Source organism: Thalassophryne amazonica, chromosome 16 (assembly GCF_902500255.1).
Source record: "Thalassophryne amazonica chromosome 16, fThaAma1.1, whole genome shotgun sequence".
NCBI classification, from domain to species: Eukaryota; Metazoa; Chordata; class Actinopteri; order Batrachoidiformes; family Batrachoididae; genus Thalassophryne; species Thalassophryne amazonica.
The window spans coordinates 68,114,580-68,135,763 of record NC_047118.1 but is presented as its reverse complement, the minus strand read 5'-3'; the positions used below and the strand labels follow the sequence as shown (position 1 = coordinate 68,135,763).

General features: G+C 41.5%; 1 protein-coding gene across 1 annotated transcript in view; it reads right to left on the bottom strand.

The window, feature by feature from the left end:
* arhgdig (Rho GDP dissociation inhibitor (GDI) gamma) overlaps positions 1–21,184 on the bottom strand; it is a 62,982-nt gene that overhangs the window by 2,775 nt on the left and 39,023 nt on the right. The window contains exons 4-5 of the mRNA XM_034190362.1: positions 2,081–2,157; positions 332–395 (exon numbers count right to left, since the gene is read on the bottom strand). Of these exons, the coding sequence (XP_034046253.1) occupies positions 332–395; positions 2,081–2,157 (141 nt within the window). The remainder of the gene's footprint in view (positions 1–331; positions 396–2,080; positions 2,158–21,184) is intronic.

The following is a 21,184-nucleotide window of genomic DNA, read 5'->3' as shown; positions in this document are numbered from 1 at the left end:
CCCTGGCAGCTTTTAAATCTAAGCTTAACACACACTTTTCCATTTAGCATTTGGAAACTGATCCTGGAGCTGGGATTGAAGTGTTTTAATGTAATTTATTGTTGTGTCTTACCGAGCTTAGAAACCTTGCCCAGTCAATACTCACAACGGCTCTGAATACTACCTTATCTGGTTAGCATATAGCTGGTGATCCTGTTTGCAAATGAATTGTGAATTCTCCTGAATATGTTTGTAGTAATTTATCAAGAAACATCCAGCTGTTGTCCAGTTAGTGAATTAAAACATTAGAGTGTGAGGTATAATTTTGAGACTGGGACAGCACTGACATTACCTTTGACTCCTCTCCTTGTGGTCACATGCATGTACTTCAAGCCAGCAACGATCTCTTTGTTAACCTGTACACAGTTAAAAACATGTTTAGTAGATGGGGTTGATGACTGAATGAGTTTGATGGCAGGTAGGTACGGTGCATCCAGAAAGTATTTGCAGCACTGCACTTTTTCCACATTCTTTTTATGTTACAGCCTCATTCCAAAATGGATGAAATTCATTGTTTTTCCTCAAAATTCTACACACAATACCCCATAATGACAATGTGAAAAAAGTTGTGGGTTTTTTTGGGGGGGAGGTGTCGATTTTTTTAGAATTCACGTGCATGAGTATTCACAGCCTTTGCCATGAAGCTCAAATTGGCCAGATTGGCCAGACGGAAGCCACTCCTTAGTAAAAGACACATGGCAGCCCACCTAGCGTTTGCCAAAAAGCACATGAAGGACTCTCAGACCATGAGAAACAAAATTCTCTGGTGTGATGAGACAAAGATTGAACTCTATGGTGTGAATGCCAGGTGTCATGTTTGGAGGAAATTTAGGCACCATCCCTACAGTGAAGCATGGTGGTGGCAGCATCATGCTGTGGGTATGTTTTTCAGTGGCAGGAACTGGGAGACTAGTCAGGATTGAGGGAAAGATGAATGCAGCAATGTACAGAGACATCCTGGATGAAAACCTGCTCCAGAGTGCTCTTGACCTCAGACTGGGGCAACAGTTCATCGCAGCAGGACAATCACTAGCAGCACACAGCCAAGATATCAAAGGAGTGGCTTCAGGACAACTCTGTGAATGTTCTTGAGTGGTCCAGCCAGAGCCCAGACCTGAATCTGATTGAACATCTCTAGAGAGATCTGAAAATGGCTGTGCACCGATGCTCCCCATCCAGCCTGATGGAGCTTCAAAGGTGCTACAAAGAGGAATGGGAAAAACTACCCAAAGATAGGCACACCAAGCTTTTGGCATCATATTCAAGAATCAATAAAGTATTGAGCAAAGGGTGTGAATACTTATATACATGTAATTTCTTAGGGTTTTTTTTTAAATAAATTTTCAAAAATTTCAGAACAGTTCTTTTGTATCCTTATGGGATGTTGTGAGTAGAATTTTGAGGTGAAAAATAGGCTGTAACAACAAAATGTGGAAAAAGTGAAACGCTGCAAGTACCTTCCGGTCTGCACTGTACTTTGTTTGTTCACTGCTGGGAATTATTGCTTTATGTGCGGTTTGTTCCAGCCCATTGATTCTGCTCACCTTCTCTCTGAGATGCTGTTGCCACTCAGGACACCACAAGGTTTAGTGCTGGACTCGTGGTTGAAGACTTAATTGCATATTTGAGTGTGATTGCATGTTTTAACCATTGTGGGGCAGTATCTCCAATTCTGGCAGACCAGAGCTGAGAAGCAGCCACCTGCCCACCAGAGGATTATGCAGAAGTTTAAATGTTTCACACATGACCTTGATGTTCATGCATGGTATCAGACGTGCACGGCAGCTATTACCCATGCAAATATTGTTTGCAAACACAGTTTCAATCCTCATGTCAAAGCCCAAGGTTTTAAAAATGTGATTTATAAGCAAGCCAAAAATATAAACATGAAAGCATTTAATTTTGTGAAACAGGAGATGAAGACACTGACTGAGTTCTGCATGTTGGGTCATCTTGTAATTATCTCACCTGGGGTTATTTAATGTGTACACGGCCAAAGTAAAAGTCTGCATCTATACTATAATGTGCATATGCACCTTACCTTGAAGTGTATCTTCATTCTGTACTCTGCACCTTCCTTTATGGAGAAGCTCTTTTCCTTCAGAGCCTCCCGGTCTCCTGCACAAACAAACAAACAAACACATTCATTCTGCATCTCAGCTGATGACTCACTATATGAACTCATTCTGCTCATTTATACGATACAGAGATGGACAACAAAATGCAGACAGTTTCTGCAGAAATTCCGAGTGATTAATTTTTTTCCCATTATGGTGCCATCACTCTGTAATCACATTTTTCCCATTAGAAATCCATCTGAGTCAACACATCATGAACTGTCTTGACTCACAATGCTGCTAAATATCACACAACCTACATCAGTGTATCTCTGTCTGATCCCAGACTCTCACCTCCATTGATCAGTTCCATTATTCTTCTCATGTCTCAGTATGAGCCATTCATAATAAAAAGGTGCTTTTCTCCCCACCGGATCTCCATGAACGATAAAATACCTACAGCATTATTTTAAAGCAAGTAATCTACAAAAAAGTGTTTTTCTTTTCTGAAAAACTGCTTAAAATATCCTGATTGCACATCATCTCCCATGTTTGATCTTTGCTCAGTCTGGTCAATGTTTGACATGATCATTACCTCTGCCAACAAAGTTGGAGGAGGTTGTTTTAAACCCTGTTTGTTTGTCTGTTTGTCTCTTTGTTTGTTTGCTTGTTTGTGAATCGCCTGGAGCCCACAATTTTTCATATATCATTATGAATTTTTTACTGAAGATTCATATCCTGATGAACCGATTCAATTTTCAACATCATAGGACAAAGGGCAAAGTTAGGAAAAATCTTGGAAAACTGGAAAAATCCCTTATCTTTAACATTGAACGAATTTTCAAAAATTCATAACTCTTTCAAAAAAGATCAAATTTCTTTCATTTTTGAGAGTGTAATGTAGGATGGTATCCTTTATCGACTGATAAAGTTTGATCCGGATCTCATCCAGATTAGAGATTTTGTGGCCATTTAAATTTAACATTCAAAACCCCATTTAATGTATATTTTACATTATATCTTAATTAAACGTGCCCCAATCACTCTCATATTTGAACGTGAGGTGCAGACTGGCACTCGTTATCACCTGACAAAGTTTGATTCAGATCTGATCCAGTTGTGGATTTTGTGAACATTTTACTTTAATACTGAAAAGCCCATTTAATGTACCTTTTGCATTATATCTTAAACGAAAGTGCCTCAATCACTCTCATTTGTGACAATGAGGTGCAAACTGGCAGGCTCAATGAATAGACTGTTTTATCTGCATCTGATCCGTATTGTGGATTTAGTGGATATTTGAATCTTTTTAACATTGAAAGCCCTTTTGATCTATATTTTCTATTATATTTTAGCTTATGAAAAGCCACTTCTAACAGGACTTTGACCTTTTTTCCAAAGTAAAAATTTGTAGAATTGGCAGAGGTTTGAACCAGGGGTGCCGAAAAGGGGCAAATAAGGAGAAGGATTCTAGGGGCCCAGAGAGGCCCCTAAGATAATTATAATACTGACAAAATAATATAGCGGGTGGCTCAGTAAAAATCTTTTTCATTTTTTCCATTTGATCCTTGCCAGGTCTGATCATTGTTAGATCTGGAGCAGTACAACTGCTATGTGAACCCTCAGATCAGATCTGGACTCATTAGCATGCACACGCCAAATCTGTGCATGTTTTAGAGCCCCTTCACACATAGTGCGAAGTTTGTTCGATGTCTGGTTGATTACGGCGAAACAGCATGAAACAGTTCGAAATTAGTGCACCCTGAAACATCGTGCCAACGGGCAGGCATGCACGAACCTGGTGTGAGAGTTTGTGCATGTGCCGGTGCCTTTCGAGCAGGAACAGTGAGAGGTGCAGCACATGGTGCCACTTATCTGGAAGAAATAAAAAATAAAACCAGCTGATACGTGTGGACCCACATCGTGCCGCTTATGTGGAATAATTTTTTAATAAAAAGAAAAAAACACACCACCCGCCTGATGCAAACTCACGCCGTCCAAAAACTCTGATTGCCAGTCAGAGACTTTACCACTGAGCTATTCAGCTGTTCTTTGAAAGCTGCGGGAATCTGCCTCATATCAGGAAGGACATGGAAGTATTACAAAAAAAAATTTAAATCATACACCATATAAAAACACCGCATTTATCAAGCGAGCAATACAAATCCGTTCTGTTCTTGTGTAAATGACCCATGGTCACTGACATACAGTCATGAAATGACATGAATGAGAAGCAGTTTACTCATCTCATTCATGTCCACATCTGCTGGTGTGGCTCCAGCTGGCTGTGTGCGCATGTCTTGTGCACGACGCACCGCAGGACACCGCATCATGTGGAACCGAGCTCACGTGGGTGACATGACAGTAAGATCGCCTGCTGCGTCCATCCTGATCTGATGGTCCATTTCAACCTGGGAGCAGCCTGTCCATGTGTGCACCATGCGTGTGCTTGCTTGCTGCAGCATGTCACCATATATGTTTTTATTTATGTCCACTTGATAACAGCACACAGACACACGCGCGTCACAGTGGGCAGTTGTTTGTCCATGTCTGTCCAAACACAGTACGTGGTGTCCAGCTGGACTGTCCAGATCCACAGATTTCTACAGCCACTACAGTGGGAGGACACACCTCCTGTCATCTCAGCACCACACCAAAGCCACACTCGTGTGGGACTTAGACAGATTTCTCTGCGAGTAAGAAAATGATTGTCTGCAGTCTGCTGTCGTGCCAAGAGTGGGACTGGCCACACATTTTCTAAGTGCCATGCAAGCGGTGTTAGATGTTTGTGTGTGTCACCTGGAATTTGGCCGGCACCTGCTGCGAGAGGGTGCGATGGGTTTGCACAACGCACACTTTGTCTTTCAGGCGCTTGTGTGCGCAAGTAGTTATAGCAACAAGTGTACGAGGCGTTGGAGGCAGGGACAACATTAGATGGTTTGCACATGATTCCTGCATCATGCGCACTAAATGTGCACTTCGTCTAAACTTTGTACTATGTGTGAAGAGGCCCTTAAGTTAGCTCTGGACCACAAGTGCTGTGAGGTTCTTGGTCTGAGCCACATCTCAGTTCTGGTGAGGCGTCTGTGAGTCACATCAGATTCAGGTCAAATACTAAGATAAATATGAACAATCCAGACAGATAAATCAAATTCAGATCATTTGAACTAGTAATGTGAACTCTTCCAGCTCCAGTTCCAGCTATTAACCCAGTTCACGGTTTTGACTTCGGCCTCTGTCTGCTCTCAAGTAATCAGTTTGTATTTGTTTAATTTTTGTTGTTGTTGTGCTTTGTTTTTTTTTTTTTCAATATTTTTGTGCCCTCATAAGTACATTTTTATCCAAAGAATTGCTTTGACCCAGCAGAGAGGGGGGCTATGCAAAATGCTGGCCTCCTTTACAGCAACATGTTAGCTTTCAGTGCCTTGCTCAAAGGCGCTTCAAAACAAGCAGGAAAAAGATTTCAATGACCGACCTTTTGGTAGGAGGGACAGGTGTTCCTCTGCATTTAAAACATGCCCCACCCCCCAGAATAAAATACTGACACTGGAACAAAGCTTTAATGTAAAACATCCCGTTATCCTGTGTGTCATAGTGAAAAACAAAACTGAAAAAGTCTGAGATGAAGAAGTTGCTGTGAAGCTGGTCAGTGACAGAGGAGACACAAAGCAAAACAAATGGTAAATGGACTGTTTATATAGCGCTTTTCCATCTGCATCAGACGCTCAAAGCGCTTTACAATAATGCCTCACATTCACCCTGACATCAGCATGCTGCCATACAAGGCACTCACTGCACACCGGGAGCAACTAGGGGACTGAGGACCTTGCCCAAGAGCCCTTAGTGATTTTCCAGTCAGGTTGGAATTTGAACCAAGGATCGTCCGGTCTCAAGCCCAACACTTAACCACTAGACCATCACCTCCCCTAACGTAACCTAATATAATCCAATCAAACTGCAAAGACTACAAAGACTGATTGATCATCGTCAAGATGACGCCGTATGTGGCCTGCCGTCGGCACTCGCTTCTTTTAGTGTCGTTTTTATTGTTCTTGCACTTTGTTGCATGGAATGTGTCACCGCTGCTGGTGTATGATCGCCAGACTCTTATCAGCGTTCGGGCTTCGCTGGAGAATTTCGCTGTTCCTGGCTCGGGCGGACGGCCAGGGACGCGGCTGCCCCCGCCGCCTGTCTTAGCGTCCGTACCAGACTTTCTACGCCGGCCGCTTGGCGTGTTGCCTCGGCGTCTGCGCCGCAGAGGACGCGGGAAGAGAGGAGGAGTCCGTGTTCGGCTCAGAGTGTGCCTGGCTGTTTCCTGCAAACATGCTCCATGACAATTCATAGCCGGATTCTTCACACCATATGACGGCTACGACGTGCGGCGTTCCCTGACTTTTCGCTATCCGTGGCTCCGGCCGCTTGTGCGGGGTGCCGGGTCTCCACTTCCGCGTCGCCGTCCTGTGAGGAGCTGCAGTCGTGGCTGCGTGCAGGAGAACCTGCGCCCGCTCGGTCGTGTCTCCCAGCAGACTGACTTGCGTTCAGTCCGTGTGGCGCTCGTCAACACAAGGTCACTCACAAGTAAGACTTTCATTTTGAATGACTTTTTCTCCAGTCGTGATCTGGACTTTCTCCTGTTAACAGAGACCTGGTTGAAACCAGGTGAAAATAGTACCTTTTCTGAGCTCCTCCCCCCCAGCTGCTAATTTTTCAGCTCCCCGCGAGCATCAGGTCGAGGCGGGGGTGTGGCCACGATTTTTAAAGACAGTTTTAAATGCCGATTTTTATCTTCTAATGCCTACTCCACTTTTGAACTTCAGTTGTTTGTGATGGAGTTCGACTGTCCTGTGTTCTGCGCTGTTGTTTACCGTCCACCAAAATTTAATAAGGATTTTATTCAGGAGTTTTCTGAGTTTCTGGCAGATTTTATCCCAAAATATGACAAATTTTTGGTCTGTGGTGATTTTAATATTCATATCTGTTGTCCTTCTAATCAGCTGGCTGATGATTTTAAAAGCCTCCAGAACTCTTTTGGTCTAACACAAGTGGATGGACCAACACATAATCTTGGACACACCTTGGACCTGGTTATTTCTTTTGGGCTCTCAGTTTCACTTAAGGACATAAACCCCTGGCAAAAATTATGGAATCACCGGCCTCAGAGGATGTTCATTCAGTTGTTTAATTTTGTAGAAAAAAAGCAGTTCACAGACATGACACAAAACTAAAGTCATTTCAAATGGCAACTTTCTGGCTTTAAGAAACACTATAAGAAATCAAGAAAAAAAAGATTGTGGCAGTCAGAAAAAAATATGGAATCACTCAATTCTGAGGAAAAAATTATGGAATCACCCTGTAAATTTTCATCCCCCAAATTAATACCTGCATCAGATCAGATCTGCTCATTGACATTGACCCTATGCCATGACATTGACCCTATGTGTCTTTTTGCAAGGAATGTTTTTGCAGTTTTTGCTCTATGGCAAGATGCATTATCATCTTGAAAAATGATTTCATCATCCCCAAACATCCTTTCAATTGTCCAAAATATCAACATAAACTTGTGCATTTATTGATGATGTAATGACAGCCATCTCCCCAGTGCCTTTACCTGACATGCAGCCCCATATCACCAATGACTGTGGAAATTTACATGTTCTCTTCAGGCAGTCATCTTTATAAATCTCATTGGAAAGGCACCAAACAAAAGTTCCAGCATCATCACCTTGCCCAATGCAGATTCGAGATTCATCACTGAATATGACTTTCATCCAGTCATCCACAGTCCACAATTGCTTTTCCTTAGCCCATTGTAACCTTGTTTTTTTCTGTTTAGGTGTTAATGATGACTTTCGTTTAGCTTTTCTGTATGTAAATCCCATTTCCTTTAGGTGGTTTCTTACAGTTCGGTCACAGACGTTGACTCCAGTTTCCTCCCATTCGTTCCTCATTTGTTTTGTTGTACATTTTTACATTTTTGAGACATATTGCTTTAAGTTTTCTGTCTTGACGCTTTGTCTTCCTTGGTCTACCAGTATGTTTGCCTTTAACAACCTTCCCATGTTGTTTGTATTTGGTCCAGAGTTTAGACACAGCTGACTGTGAACAACCAACATCTTTTGCAACATTGCGTGATGATTTACTCTCTTTTAAGAGTTTGATAATCCTCTCCTTTGTTTCAATTGACATCTCTTGTGTTGGAGCCATGATTCATGTCAGTCCACTTGGTGCAACAGCTCTCCAAGGTGTGTTCACTCCTTTTTAGATGCAGACTAATGAGCAGATCTGATATGATGCAGGTGTTAGTTTTGGGGATGAAAATTTACAGGGTGATTCCATAATTCTTTCCTCAGAATTGAGTGATTCCATATTTTTTTTCCTCTGCTTGGTCTAAAAAAGTAACCGTTACTGACTGCCACAATCTGTTTTTCTTGATTTCTTATAGTGTTTCTTAAAGCCAGAAAGTTGCCATTTGAAATGACTTTAGTTTTGTGTCATGTCTGTGATCTGCTTTTTTTCTACAAAATTAAACAACTGAATGAACATCCTCCGAGGCCGGTGATTCCATAATTTTTGCCAGGGGTTGTATCAGACATTGCTATCTCAGATCACTTTCCTGTTATTTTTGAATTTATTGCTCCTCCATCTGCTAGTAAGCCATTTGTTCCTGTCTCTCGCTGTGGTTTGGTCACCTCCTCGACAGCGGGGGACTTTGCTGCTGCCTTCATGGACTCTTAGTTTTATGCCATGAATGGACTGGTTTCTCCATTACTCCCAGATGACATCCTCTCTTCTTTCCACTCTACATGCACAGTAATTTTGGACTCTGTTGCACCAATGCGCTGCAAATCCAGGAAATCAAAATCCGACCCCTGGTTAAATGCCACGACCCGTGCCCTCAGGCAACGCTGCAGACAGGCGGAGAGAAAATGGAAAAAGGACAAACTACAGGTGTCTCTGGGTATTCTAAGGGACAGTCTAACTGACTATCAGAAGGCTGTGAAGGAGGCAAAAGCACAATATCTGTCTCATATTATTTCTAGCAGCTGTCATCGTCCCAGTGTGTTATTTCAGACTATAAACTCAGTTGTAAATCCACACACCTCTGTTTTGTTGGACGCTACAACCACAACCTGTGAGGAGTTTCTTCAGTTTTTTATTGATTAGGTTTCATCAGTCAGACAGAACGCTGATCAGAGCTGTAATGTTGAGTTGTCTGCTCCTCGTGCACATTCTGCTGTGCTCAAACAGTTTGAGCCCATTTCTTTTGCATCTCTCGCTGATGTTGTAAAACACATAAAATCTACAAGTTGTCCTTTAGATGTTGTTCCAGCTAATGTGCTGAAGGAGGCTTTTAATACTGTTGGGGCGGGTCTCCTAACTTTTATCAATGCTTGTCTTAGATCAGGGTCTGTTCCAGCTGCTTTTAAACATGCTGTGGTTTGACCTCTTCTTAAAAAAACCTCACCTGGACTCATCAGTTTTATCCAATTTTAGACCTGTGTCTCATCTGCCATTTCTATCTAAGGTTTTAGAAAAGGTTGTCTTTTTACAGTTACAATCATTTTTAGAAGACAATCTCATCCTTGAAAAATTCCAATCTGGGTTTAGATCGCGACACAGCACTGAGTCAGCACTTTTAAAAGTTCATAATGACATCACTTTGTCGGTGGATGCAGGGAATCCTGCTGTGCTGGTTCTGTTGGACCTCACAGCAGCCTTTGATACTGTGGATCACACAGTACTTGTTTCCCGGTTGGAACATTTTATTGGCATTCATGGTACTGCACTTAAGTGGTTTAGATCATATTTGGCTGAAAGGAGCTTTTCTGTCATGATTGGGGACCTTTCCTCATCAACTGCTCCTCTGTGCTGTGGAGTGCCACAGGGATTTTGTATGAGATGAACTCAAAGATCTAAAACTTTTTCCACATACACAATATCACCATTTCCCTCAAATATTGTTCACAAACCAGTTGAAATCTGTGATAGTGAGCACTTCTTCTTTGCTGAGATAATCCATCCCACCTCACAGGTGTGCCATATCAAGATGCTGATTAGACACCATGATTAGTGCACAGGTGTGCCTTAGACTGCCCACAATAAAAGGCCACTCTGAAAGGTGCAGTTTTGTTTTATTGGGGGGGATACCAGAGAGTATCTGGTGTGACCACCATTTGCCTCATGCAGTGCAACACATCTCCTTCGCATCATCCGTGAAGAGAACACCTCTCCAACGTGCCAAACGCCAGCGAATGTGAGCATTTGCCCACTCAAGTCGGTTATGACGACGAACTGGAGTCAGATCGAGACCCCGATGAGGACGACGAGCATGCAGATGAGCTTCCCTGAGACGGTTTCTGACAGTTTGCGCAGAAATTCTTTGGTTATGCAAACCGATTGTTTCAGCAGCTGTCCGAGTGGCTGGTCTCAGACGATCTTGGAGGTGAACATGCTGGATGTGGAGGTCCTGGACTGGTGTGGTTACACATGGTCTGCGGTTGTGAGGCTGGTTGGATGTACTGCCAAATTCTCTGAAACGACTTTGGAGACGGCTTATGGTAGAGACATGAACATTCAATACACGAGCAACAGCTCTGGTTGACATTCCTGCTGTCAGCATGCCAATTGCACGCTCCCTCAAATCTTGCGACATCTGTGGCATTGTGCTGTGTGATAAAACTGCACCTTTCAGAGTGGCCTTTTATTGTGGACAGTCTAAGGCACACCTATGCACTAATCATGGTGTCTAATCAGCATCTTGGTATGGCACACCTGTGAGGTGGGATGGATTATCTCAGCAAAGGAGAAGTGCTCACTATCACAGATTTAGACTGGTTTGTGAACAATATTTGAGGGAAATGGTGATATTGTGTATGTGGAAAAAGTTTTAGATCTTTGAGTTCATCTCATACAAAATGGGAGCAAAACCAAAAGTGTTGCGTTTATATTTTTGTTGAGTACATTCTGCCATTGGGGTCAGTTATAACCCAGCACAACCTGTCCTTTCATTATTATGCAGATGATCTGCAAATCTATCTGCCTGTGAGGACTAATGGGAGTGATGCTTTGTCATCATTATTTAATTGTATTCGTGATGTAAAGCAGTGGCTGTCCCAAAACTTACTTTACCTGAATGATGGTAAAACTGAGATCATGGTGTTTGAGCGCACTGGCATACCAAATGTGGTAACACCAAATTTTGGTGCTTTGGCTAACTATGTAAAACCAGCTGTCAAGAATTTGGGAGTGATATTTGACAGCTGTTTCAGGTTCAATCAACAGATAAATTCTGTTGTCAAAGCTAGTTTTTTCCAACTTCGCCTTTTGGCTAAAATAAAGCACTTTCTCAGTAGACGTGATCTTGAGACAGCCATTCATGCTTTCATCAACTCCAGACTTGATTATTGTAATGCACTTTATTCGGGCATTAATCAGTCGTCTCTTGCACGTCTCCAGTTGGTGCAGAATGCTGCTGCTCGTCTTTTGACAAACACTTTTAGACGTGAGCATATTACGCCCATCCTGTACTCACTCCACTGGCTTCCAGTTCGTTTTAGAATTGATTTTAAAATTTTAATGTTTGTTTTTAAAGCTATTTATGGCCTTGCACCTCCCTACTTTAAAATTTTAACTTTGCGCACCTACAGTAGGACATTAAGGGCGTCTGGCCAGCTTTACTTAGATGTTCCAAGGTCAAGATATAAACGCTGGGGTGATCATGCTTTCGCGGTAGCTGGCCCGAGACTGTGGAATGAGCTACCTCTTGAGTTACGTACTATTCCTGACCTAGCACTTTTTAAATCTAAGTTAAAGACTTATTTATTTAAACTGGCTTTTAACACTTAGTGGGGAGGTGACATGTTCTGTTATTTTTATGTTTTTTTTTTATGTGTTGTTTTAAAATTTTATTTTATATGTGTTTTATTTTTGTAAATTTGTGTTTTTAATGTTAAGCACTTTGGACACCAGTCGGTGCTGTAAAGCGCTTTATAAATAAATGTTGATTGATTGATTGATTGATTGAATCAAACAAACATGAAACATATAACAAAATAATTTAGAAGTCATGAATAAAATATGAGATACATAAAACAAAAATTGAAAACATAACTAAAATTTTTAACCATCATAGACTGTAGGCAGTCAAGAACAGAGAACAGAATTATTAAAAACCTCAACTCTGACCAAAGGTCAGGCCCTTTAGTAATTTTCCAGTGATGCTGGGATCTGAACCAAGGATCCACTGGTCTCAAGCCCAACGCTTAACCACTAGACCATCACCTCCTGTAAACAAAACACCTATTATTCCTCTTATCGTTAGCTTTCCTTGCAGCGATCAGTGCGATCAAACCAATGAGACCTGTGACATTCATGGGGGCTTGGCATTGCTGTGATGGACTCAGGATGCACAATGCATGATGGGAAAAAGACAATCTTCGCTAAGTCCCAGAAATCGCTATTTAATTGCAGTTAATGCAACAAAAGCTGAGATACTCGTGGGAGATCATGGTGCTATGATGGGTTTGAGATGCACAATGCATGATGGGAAAAAAGACAGTGGTGCAGTGGTCTTAAGCATTCAGAACCTGAGGAAACTGTTTTGGTGTAAGGAAACCTCCATTTTCACCAGTAAGTAGAAATCACTTGTGGGAGCTGGGTGCAGCTTTGTGGTGTTATTTTTGGTCATAGCATTAATGTTGCATCTGCACTGAGGATGATCCTATATGAGTGTATCATGACGGGCTTAAGACACGCAATGCATGATGGGAAAAGGACATTAGTGGAGTGGTGACCATAAAATCGAAGCATGTGTGCAGTCAAGCCGCTGACCAAAGGTGTGATAAAATATGGGAAAGACCTTTTGCATAAACAAAGGCGCACTGGTGATGCAGAATTAGAAGAGCTCATGTGTTTAAAATAAAATCTGTGTATTAAAAATGATAAGAGGGCATCTGTATTGAGCTTCTCAGTTTGCTTTAGAATACAAGAAAAAGGCTATATATAAGTTTCGGCGGGGAGATTGCTAAGCAAGCCCCCCAGCCCCCCACCTTTACCTGCAGAAAAATGCATGTAGCAACACATTTGTCTGCGGGGGAAAAAAAAAAACCAGATGTTTATCTTTAATGAGGGGCCAAAGGACAAACGTAGAGCAATCAGTGGACGGCGTACAGAATAGAACGGGTCATTATAATTTGGTGATGTGGCTGTTGTAGTTTAGATAATCCTGAATCAAACACAAAGAGCAAAAGCACAACCTCTTTAACAGATATAATACTGGCTGCATTGTGTTGTTGTGGGGTTGAATGAGTTTGCATCGACCGGGGGTACGAAAAAGCATCCTCGCCGTAACAGCACAGCAATCAGAAATGCAACCACGGCCTAATCACTTTAGGTTTCAATTTAAAGGCAGCCATCAGCGCTGAGTGCTTTCTAATGGACAGAAACAGGAGGAAGAGATGGAGTGATAGAGGAGTGAACAGTGAGACAGGGAGAAGGCTGGGAAAAAAGCACACTCACTCATCACACATGGTTGCAGGTTTGATTCCCACAGGTGTTACCCACATACAAAAATATAAGTGAGGCACATCTGAGCCTCAGTGAAAATGACATCATGCTGCTGCCACATATAAACAACGTCTCTGTTGCAGGAGTGTTACGATACACAAGTTAAGTTCTGCGATTCGATCCATATCGTGATACATAATCATATCCCTGTTTATACTAATTACACTCACTGGACACTTTATTAGGTACAATTTGCTACTATCGGGTTAGACCGCCTTTTGTCTTCAGAACTGCCTTAATTCTTTGTGGCATAGATTCAACAAGGTGTTGGAAACAGTCCTCAGAGATGTTGGTGCATATTTACATGATAGCATCACGCAGTCGCCCATTCAACCAGTCTGTACTGTACCAGATGCTCCCAAAGCAGCGTATCTACATCTGGAGTTGGTCCCCAGGCACCAGACTGTGGCTCCTCACTGCTCCTCGTGATTGGATTGTGTCTAACTGTAATTAGGATGGGTTAAATGCAGAGGACAGATTTCACTGTATGTATGCATATGTAGAATGACAATAAAGGCTCTATTCTGTGTTACGTTCTGATGTGAGACCAGTTTTGAAATGAACCCAATTGATGCAGGCAGTAACCACACAGGAAATAAAGGAAAAACAAAGGTGATTTAATCACCACTGTTGCGTTCCAGTACAACAAACAGACAAAGTCCAAATAGACAATACATAAGTATTTTTTTTTTTTTTTTTTTTTTACTTTTTTACTGTGCTCCAACGCCTAAGGAAGACCTCTAACGGTCGAAACATCGCGACGGAGCACTTTTATCTGCTAACTTTCATCAGCGTTGGCAAGCTAACTAGCTTGCTAACGCTTTCGTTTTTTTATTTATTTTTTTATTTTTTTTTTTTTTTTTCTCTTTTCGCGCTGTTGTCGTGCGTTGCCTGTGCTGCTTCATGGCCTGTTTGGTGCCTTGATTGGGGCACTCCTTCTGCTGAATCACCTTTAAATTATTTACACATTATTCACTTTGTGTGTTTTTAGGAATCCGCTAGGTTGCGTAGCTACTAGCTCTTAGCCGATTTAGCATGGCGGCTTCTCCTGTCTCTCCCGCACTTTTTTGCTCTGGGTGTGAAATGTTTAGTTATTCCTCGGCCTCCTTTAGCAGTAACGGTACTTGTAATAAGTGTAGCTTATTCGTAGCTTTGGAGGCCAGGCTGGGCGAATTGGAGACTCGGCTCCGCACCGTGGAAAATTCTACAGCTAGCCTGGCCCCTGTAGTCGGTGCGGACCAAGGTAGCTTAGCCGCCGCTAGTTCCCCCCTGGCAGATCCCGGGCAGCCGGGAAAGCAGGCTGACTGGGTGACTGTGAGGAGGAAGCGTAGCCCTAAACAGAAGCCCTGTGTACACCGTCAACCCATTCACATCTCTAACCGTTTTTCCCCACTCGACGATACACCCGCCGAGGATCAAACTCTGGTTATTGGCGACTCTGTTTTGAGAAATGTGAAGTTAGCGACACCAGCAACCATTGTCAATTGTCTTCCGGGGGCCAGAGCAGGCGACATCGAAGGACATTTGAAATTGCTGGCTAAGGCTAAGCGTAAATTTGGTAAGATTGTAATTCACGTCGGCAGTAATGACACTCGGTTACGCCAATCGGAGGTTACTAAAAGTAACATTAAATCGGTGTGTAACTTTGCAAAAACAATGTCGGACTCTGTTGTTTTCTCTGGGCCCCTCCCCAATCGGACCGGGAGTGACATGTTTAGCCGCATGTTCTCCTTGAATTGCTGGCTGTCTGAGTGGTGTCCAAAAAATGAGGTGGGCTTCATTGATAATTGGCAAAGCTTCTGGGGAAAACCTGGTCTTGTTAGGAGAGACGGCATCCATCCCACTTTAGATGGAGCAGTTCTCATTTCTAGAAATCTGGCCAATTTTCTTGGATCCTCCAAACTGTGACTGTCCAGCGTTGGGACCAGGAGGCAGAGCTGTGGTCTTATACACCTCTCTGCAGCTTCTCTCCCCCTGCCATCCCCTCATTACCCCATCCCCGTAGAGATGGTGCCTGCTCCCAGACCACCAATAACCAGCAAAAATCTATTTAAGCATAAAAATTCAAAAAGAAAAAATAATATAGCACCTTCAATTGCACCACAGACTAAAACAGTTAAATGTGGTCTATTAAACATTAGGTCTCTCTCTTCTAAGTCCCTGTTGGTAAATGATATAATAATTGATCAACGTATTGATTTATTCTGCCTAACAGAAACCTGGTTACAGCAGGATGAATATGTTAGTTTAAATGAGTCAACACCCCCGAGTCACACTAACTGTCAGAATGCTCGTAGCACGGGCCGTGGCGGAGGATTAGCAGCAATCTTCCATTCCAGCTTATTAATTAATCAAAAACCTAGACAGAGCTTTAATTCATTTGAAAGCTTGTCTCTTAGTCTTGTCCATCCAAATTGGAAGTCCCAAAAACCAGTTTTATTTGTTATTATCTATCGTCCACCTGGTCGTTACTGTGAGTTTCTCTGTGAATTTTCAGACCTTTTGTCTGACTTAGTGCTTAGCTCAGATAAGATAATTATAGTGGGCGATTTTAATATCCACACAGATGCTGAGAATGACAGCCTCAACACTGCATTTAATCTATTATTAGACTCTATCGGCTTTGCTCAAAAAGTAAATGAGTCCACCCACCACTTTAATCATATCTTAGATCTTGTTCTGACTTATGGTATGGAAATAGAAGATTTAACAGTATTCCCTGAAAACTCCCTTCTGTCTGATCATTTTTTAATAACATTTACATTTACCCTGATGGACTACCCTGCAGTGGGGAATAAGTTTCATTACACTAGAAGTCTTTCAGAAAGCGCTGTAACTAGGTTTAAGGATATGATTCCTTCTTTATGTTCTCTAATGTCATATACCAACACAGAGCAGAGTAGCTACCTAAACTCTGTAAGGGAGTTAGAGTATCTCGTCAATAGTTTTACATCCTCTTTGAAGACAACTTTGGATGCTGTAGCTCCTCTGAAAAAGAGAGCTTTAAATCAGAAGTGTCTGACTCCGTGGTATAACTCACAAACTCGTAGCTTAAAGCAGATAACCCGTAAGTTGGAGAGGAAATGGCGTCTCACTAACTTAGAAGATCTTCACTTAGCCTGGAAAAAGAGTTTGTTGCTCTATAAAAAAGCCCTCCGTAAAGCTAGGACATCTTTCTACTCATCACTAATTGAAGAAAATAAGAATAACCTCAGGTTTCTTTTCAGCACTGTAGCTAGGCTGACAAAGAGTCAGAGCTCTATTGAGCTGAGTATTCCATTAACTTTAACTAGTAATGACTTCATGACTTTCTTTGCTAACAAAATTTTGACTATTAGAGAAAAAATTATTCATAACCATCCCAAAGATGTATCGTTATCTTTGGCTGCTTTCAGTGATGCCGGTATTTGGTTAGACTCTTTCTCTCCGGTTGTTCTGTCTGAGTTATTTTCATTGGTTGCTTCGTCCAAACCATCGGCATGTTTATTGGACCCCATTCCTGCCAGGCTGCTCAAGGAAGTCCTACCATTATTTAATGCTTCAATCTTAAATATGATCAATCTATCTTTGTTAGTTGGTTATGTACCACAGGCCTTTAAGGTGGCAGTAATTAAACCATTACTTAAAAAGCCATCACTTGACCCAGCTATCTTAGCTAATTATAGGCCAATTTCCAACCTTCCTTTTCTCTCAAAGATTCTTGAGAGGGTAGTTGTAAAACAGTTAACTGATCACCTGCAGAGGAATGGTCTATTTGAAGAGTTTCAGTCAGGTTTTAGAATTCATCATAGTACAGAAACAGCATTAGTGAAGGTTACAAATGATCTTCTTATGGCTTCGGACAGTGGACTTATCTCTGTGCTTGTTCTGTTGGACCTCAGTGCTGCTTTTGATACTGTTGACCATAAAATTTTATTACAGAGATTAGAGCATGTCATAGGTATTAAAGGCACTGCGCTGCGGTGGTTTGAATCATATTTGTCTAATAGATTACAGTTTGTTTATGTAAATGGGGAATCTTCTTCACAGACTAAAGTTAATTATGGAGTTCCACAAGGTTCTGTGCTAGGACCAATTTTATTCACTTTATACATTCTTCCCTTAGGCAGTATTATTAGACGGTATTGCTTAAATTTTCATTGTTACGCAGATGATACCCAGCTTTATCTATCCATGAAGCCAGAGGATACACACCAATTAGCTAAACTGCAGGATTGTCTTACAAACATAAAGACATGGATGACCTCTAATTTCCTGCTTTTAAACTCAGATAAAACTGAAGTTATTGTACTTGGCCCCACAAATCTTAGAAGCATGGTGTCTAACCAGATCGTTACTCTGGATGGCATTTCCCTGATCTCTAGTAATACTGTGAGAAATCTTGGAGTCATTTTTGATCAGGATATGTCATTCAAAGCGCATATTAAACAAATATGTAGGACTGCCTTTTTGCATTTACGCAATATCTCTAAAATCAGAAAGGTCTTGTCTCAGAGTGATGCTGAAAAACTAATTCATGCATTTATTTCCTCTAGGCTGGACTATTGTAATTCATTATTATCAGGTTGTCCTAAAAGTTCCCTAAAAAGCCTTCAGTTGGTTCAGAATGCTGCAGCTAGAGTACTGACGGGGACTAGCAGGAGAGAGCATATCTCACCCGTGTTGGCCTCTCTTCATTGGCTTCCTGTTAATTCTAGAATAGAATTTAAAATTCTTCTTCTTACTTATAAGGTTTTGAATAATCAGGTCCCATCTTATCTTAGGGACCTCGTAGTACCATATTACCCCATTAGAGCGCTTCGCTCTCAGACTGCGGGCTTACTTGTAGTTCCTAGGGTTTGTAAGAGTAGAATGGGAGGCAGAGCCTTCAGCTTTCAGGCTCCTCTCCTGTGGAACCAGCTCCCAATTCAGATCAGGGAGACAGATACCCTCTCTACTTTTAAGATTAGGCTTAAAACTTTCCTTTTCGCTAAGGCTTATAGTTAGGGCTGGATCGGGTGACCCTGGACCATCCCTTGGTTATGCTGCTTTAGACGTAGATTGTGGGGGGGTTCCCATGATGCACTGTTTCTTTCTCTTTTTGCTCCGTATGCATCACTCTGCATTTAATCATTAGTGATCGATCTCTGCCCCCCTTCACGGCATGTCTTTTTCCTGTTTTTTTCCCTCAGCCCCAACCAGTCTCAGCAGAAGACTGCCCCTCCCTGAGCCTGGTTCTGCTGGAGGTTTCTTCCTGTTAAAAGGGAGTTTTTCCTTCCCACTGTTGCCAAGTGCTTGCTCATAGGGGGTCGTTTTGACCGTTGGGGTTTTTCATAATTATTGTATGGCCTTGCCTTACAATATGGAGCGCCTTGGGGCAACTGTTTGTTGTGATTTGGCGCTATAGAAGAAAAAAGTTGATTGATTGATTGATAAGTTAGTGTAGAAAACAAACCAAAACTGCAGGCAGTGGATGGTGGAAAACAACCAGGGAAATATTAAAGGCAAACCATACGAGGACGTCATGAGCAGCTAACAAACCGGGGATGTCAAAGTAATCTGACAGCTTAAAGCAGAACAGTGCAGTACATAAATAGTGACACAAACAAACTGATGAATGACAGGTGGTGTGATTAGGAAATGTGGAGCAGCTGTGTAGGGGAGACCGGGTGACAAAGACATGCCTACAAACACACACAGAAACTGACAAAGACAACGTGACACAAACCCCAAGGAACCCTGGGAGTGAGCAGAAAACAAACCATACCAACATACTAAAGGGAAAACAAAATAACAAAATACAAAACCAAGGAAGAAAAGACAGAAAACCTAAGTGGAACTCAAGAATGCAAAAAAGTGTAAAACATGGATATGACTAAACTAACAGTTATGGACATGGGACTGAACACGATGGCATACATAAGACATGGACAGGGGACAGGCCACAACAGTCTGCCCAATCTCCTCTGACATTAACAAGGCATTTTCATCCACACAACTGCCAGTCAGTGGATATCTTCTCTTTTCTGGATCATTCTCTGTAAACCCTAGAGATAGTTGTGTGTGAAAATTCCAGTAGATCAGCACTTTCGGAAATACTCAGACCAGCCCATCTGGCACTAACAACCATGCCACGTTCAAAGTCACTTAAATCCCCTTTCTTCCCCATTCTTGGTGCTTGGTTTGAACTTCAGCAAGTCATCTTCACCAAGTCTAGATGCCTAAATGCACTGAGTTGCTGCCATGTGATTGGTTGATTAGCTGTTTGTGTTAACAAGCAATTGAACAGGTGTACCTAATAAAGAGGCTGATGAGTGTATGTACAAAGTAATCTTTAGTGAATGTTATAACTTTAAAGAAAGACATTCTGAAGTACTCTTATGAAGTGTAATGCTTGATGTTATCAGTTTCCTATTTGTAGATTTTATGAATTATTTTTGAATCTAATGCAAGAGGTCATTACTTCTTTGATACAGGCTTCACTATACAATTATCACGATTCACTATGCATCATTACACCCATACTCTGTGGTTGTGATGAAGAATTATTTTATGCAGCGTTTTCTGCAGGTATTTTATTTAAATAAACTTAGCAGCAGACATACTGAAGCAACTCAGAGATGAAAACAATGTGCACATCAATATAATATAAAATAATCACTGAATCAGAAATTAATTATTGCATGACTTTATTAGGGGTGGAACTATACATCTCATATTGTGGGGCCTCTATCAAATCTTATCATTGTCTGAAATAAGTATCATGATACCATAAAAGGTCAACTAATGCATGGAAGAAATATGGCCTATGACAGAAGAATCATAAATAATTGAAAAAAATATATATACAAATAGGAAACAGAAAATATCAGGGATTACAATTTATATTTCTGGATAAGTTATTTTTTTCATTTCATCATTCACCACAAATTACTTTATATATAATTAGTGTCAACAGTGATGTCACAACGCAACAGGTATATCGCGATAGGTATCGAATTGCAACAGGTGTATCATGATACATATCTAATCGCAACAGGTGTATTGTGAGATGTATCAAATCACTATTGGTGTATTATGATATACAGTTGTGCTCAAATGTTTACATACCCTGGCAGAATTTTTGATATTTTTGGCCATTTTTCAGAGAATATGAATGACAACACAAAAACTTTTTTTCCCACTCATGGTTAATGGTTATGTGAAGTCATTTATTGTCAAACAACTGTGTTTACACTTTTTAAACCATAATGACAACAGGAACTACTCAAATGCCCTGATCAAAAGTTTACATACCACAGTTCTTAATACCGTGTATTGCCCCCTTTAACATCAATGACAGCTTAGAGTCTTTTGTAGCTGTTGTGGATGAGGCTCTTTATTTTCTCTGATGTTAAAGCTGTACATTTTTCTTGGCAAAAAGCCTCAAGTTCCTGAAAATTCTTGAGCTGCCTTTCATGAACTGCATGTTTGAGATCTCCCCAGAGTGGCTCAATGATACTGAGGTCAGGAGACTACGATGGCCACTCTAGACCCTTCACTTT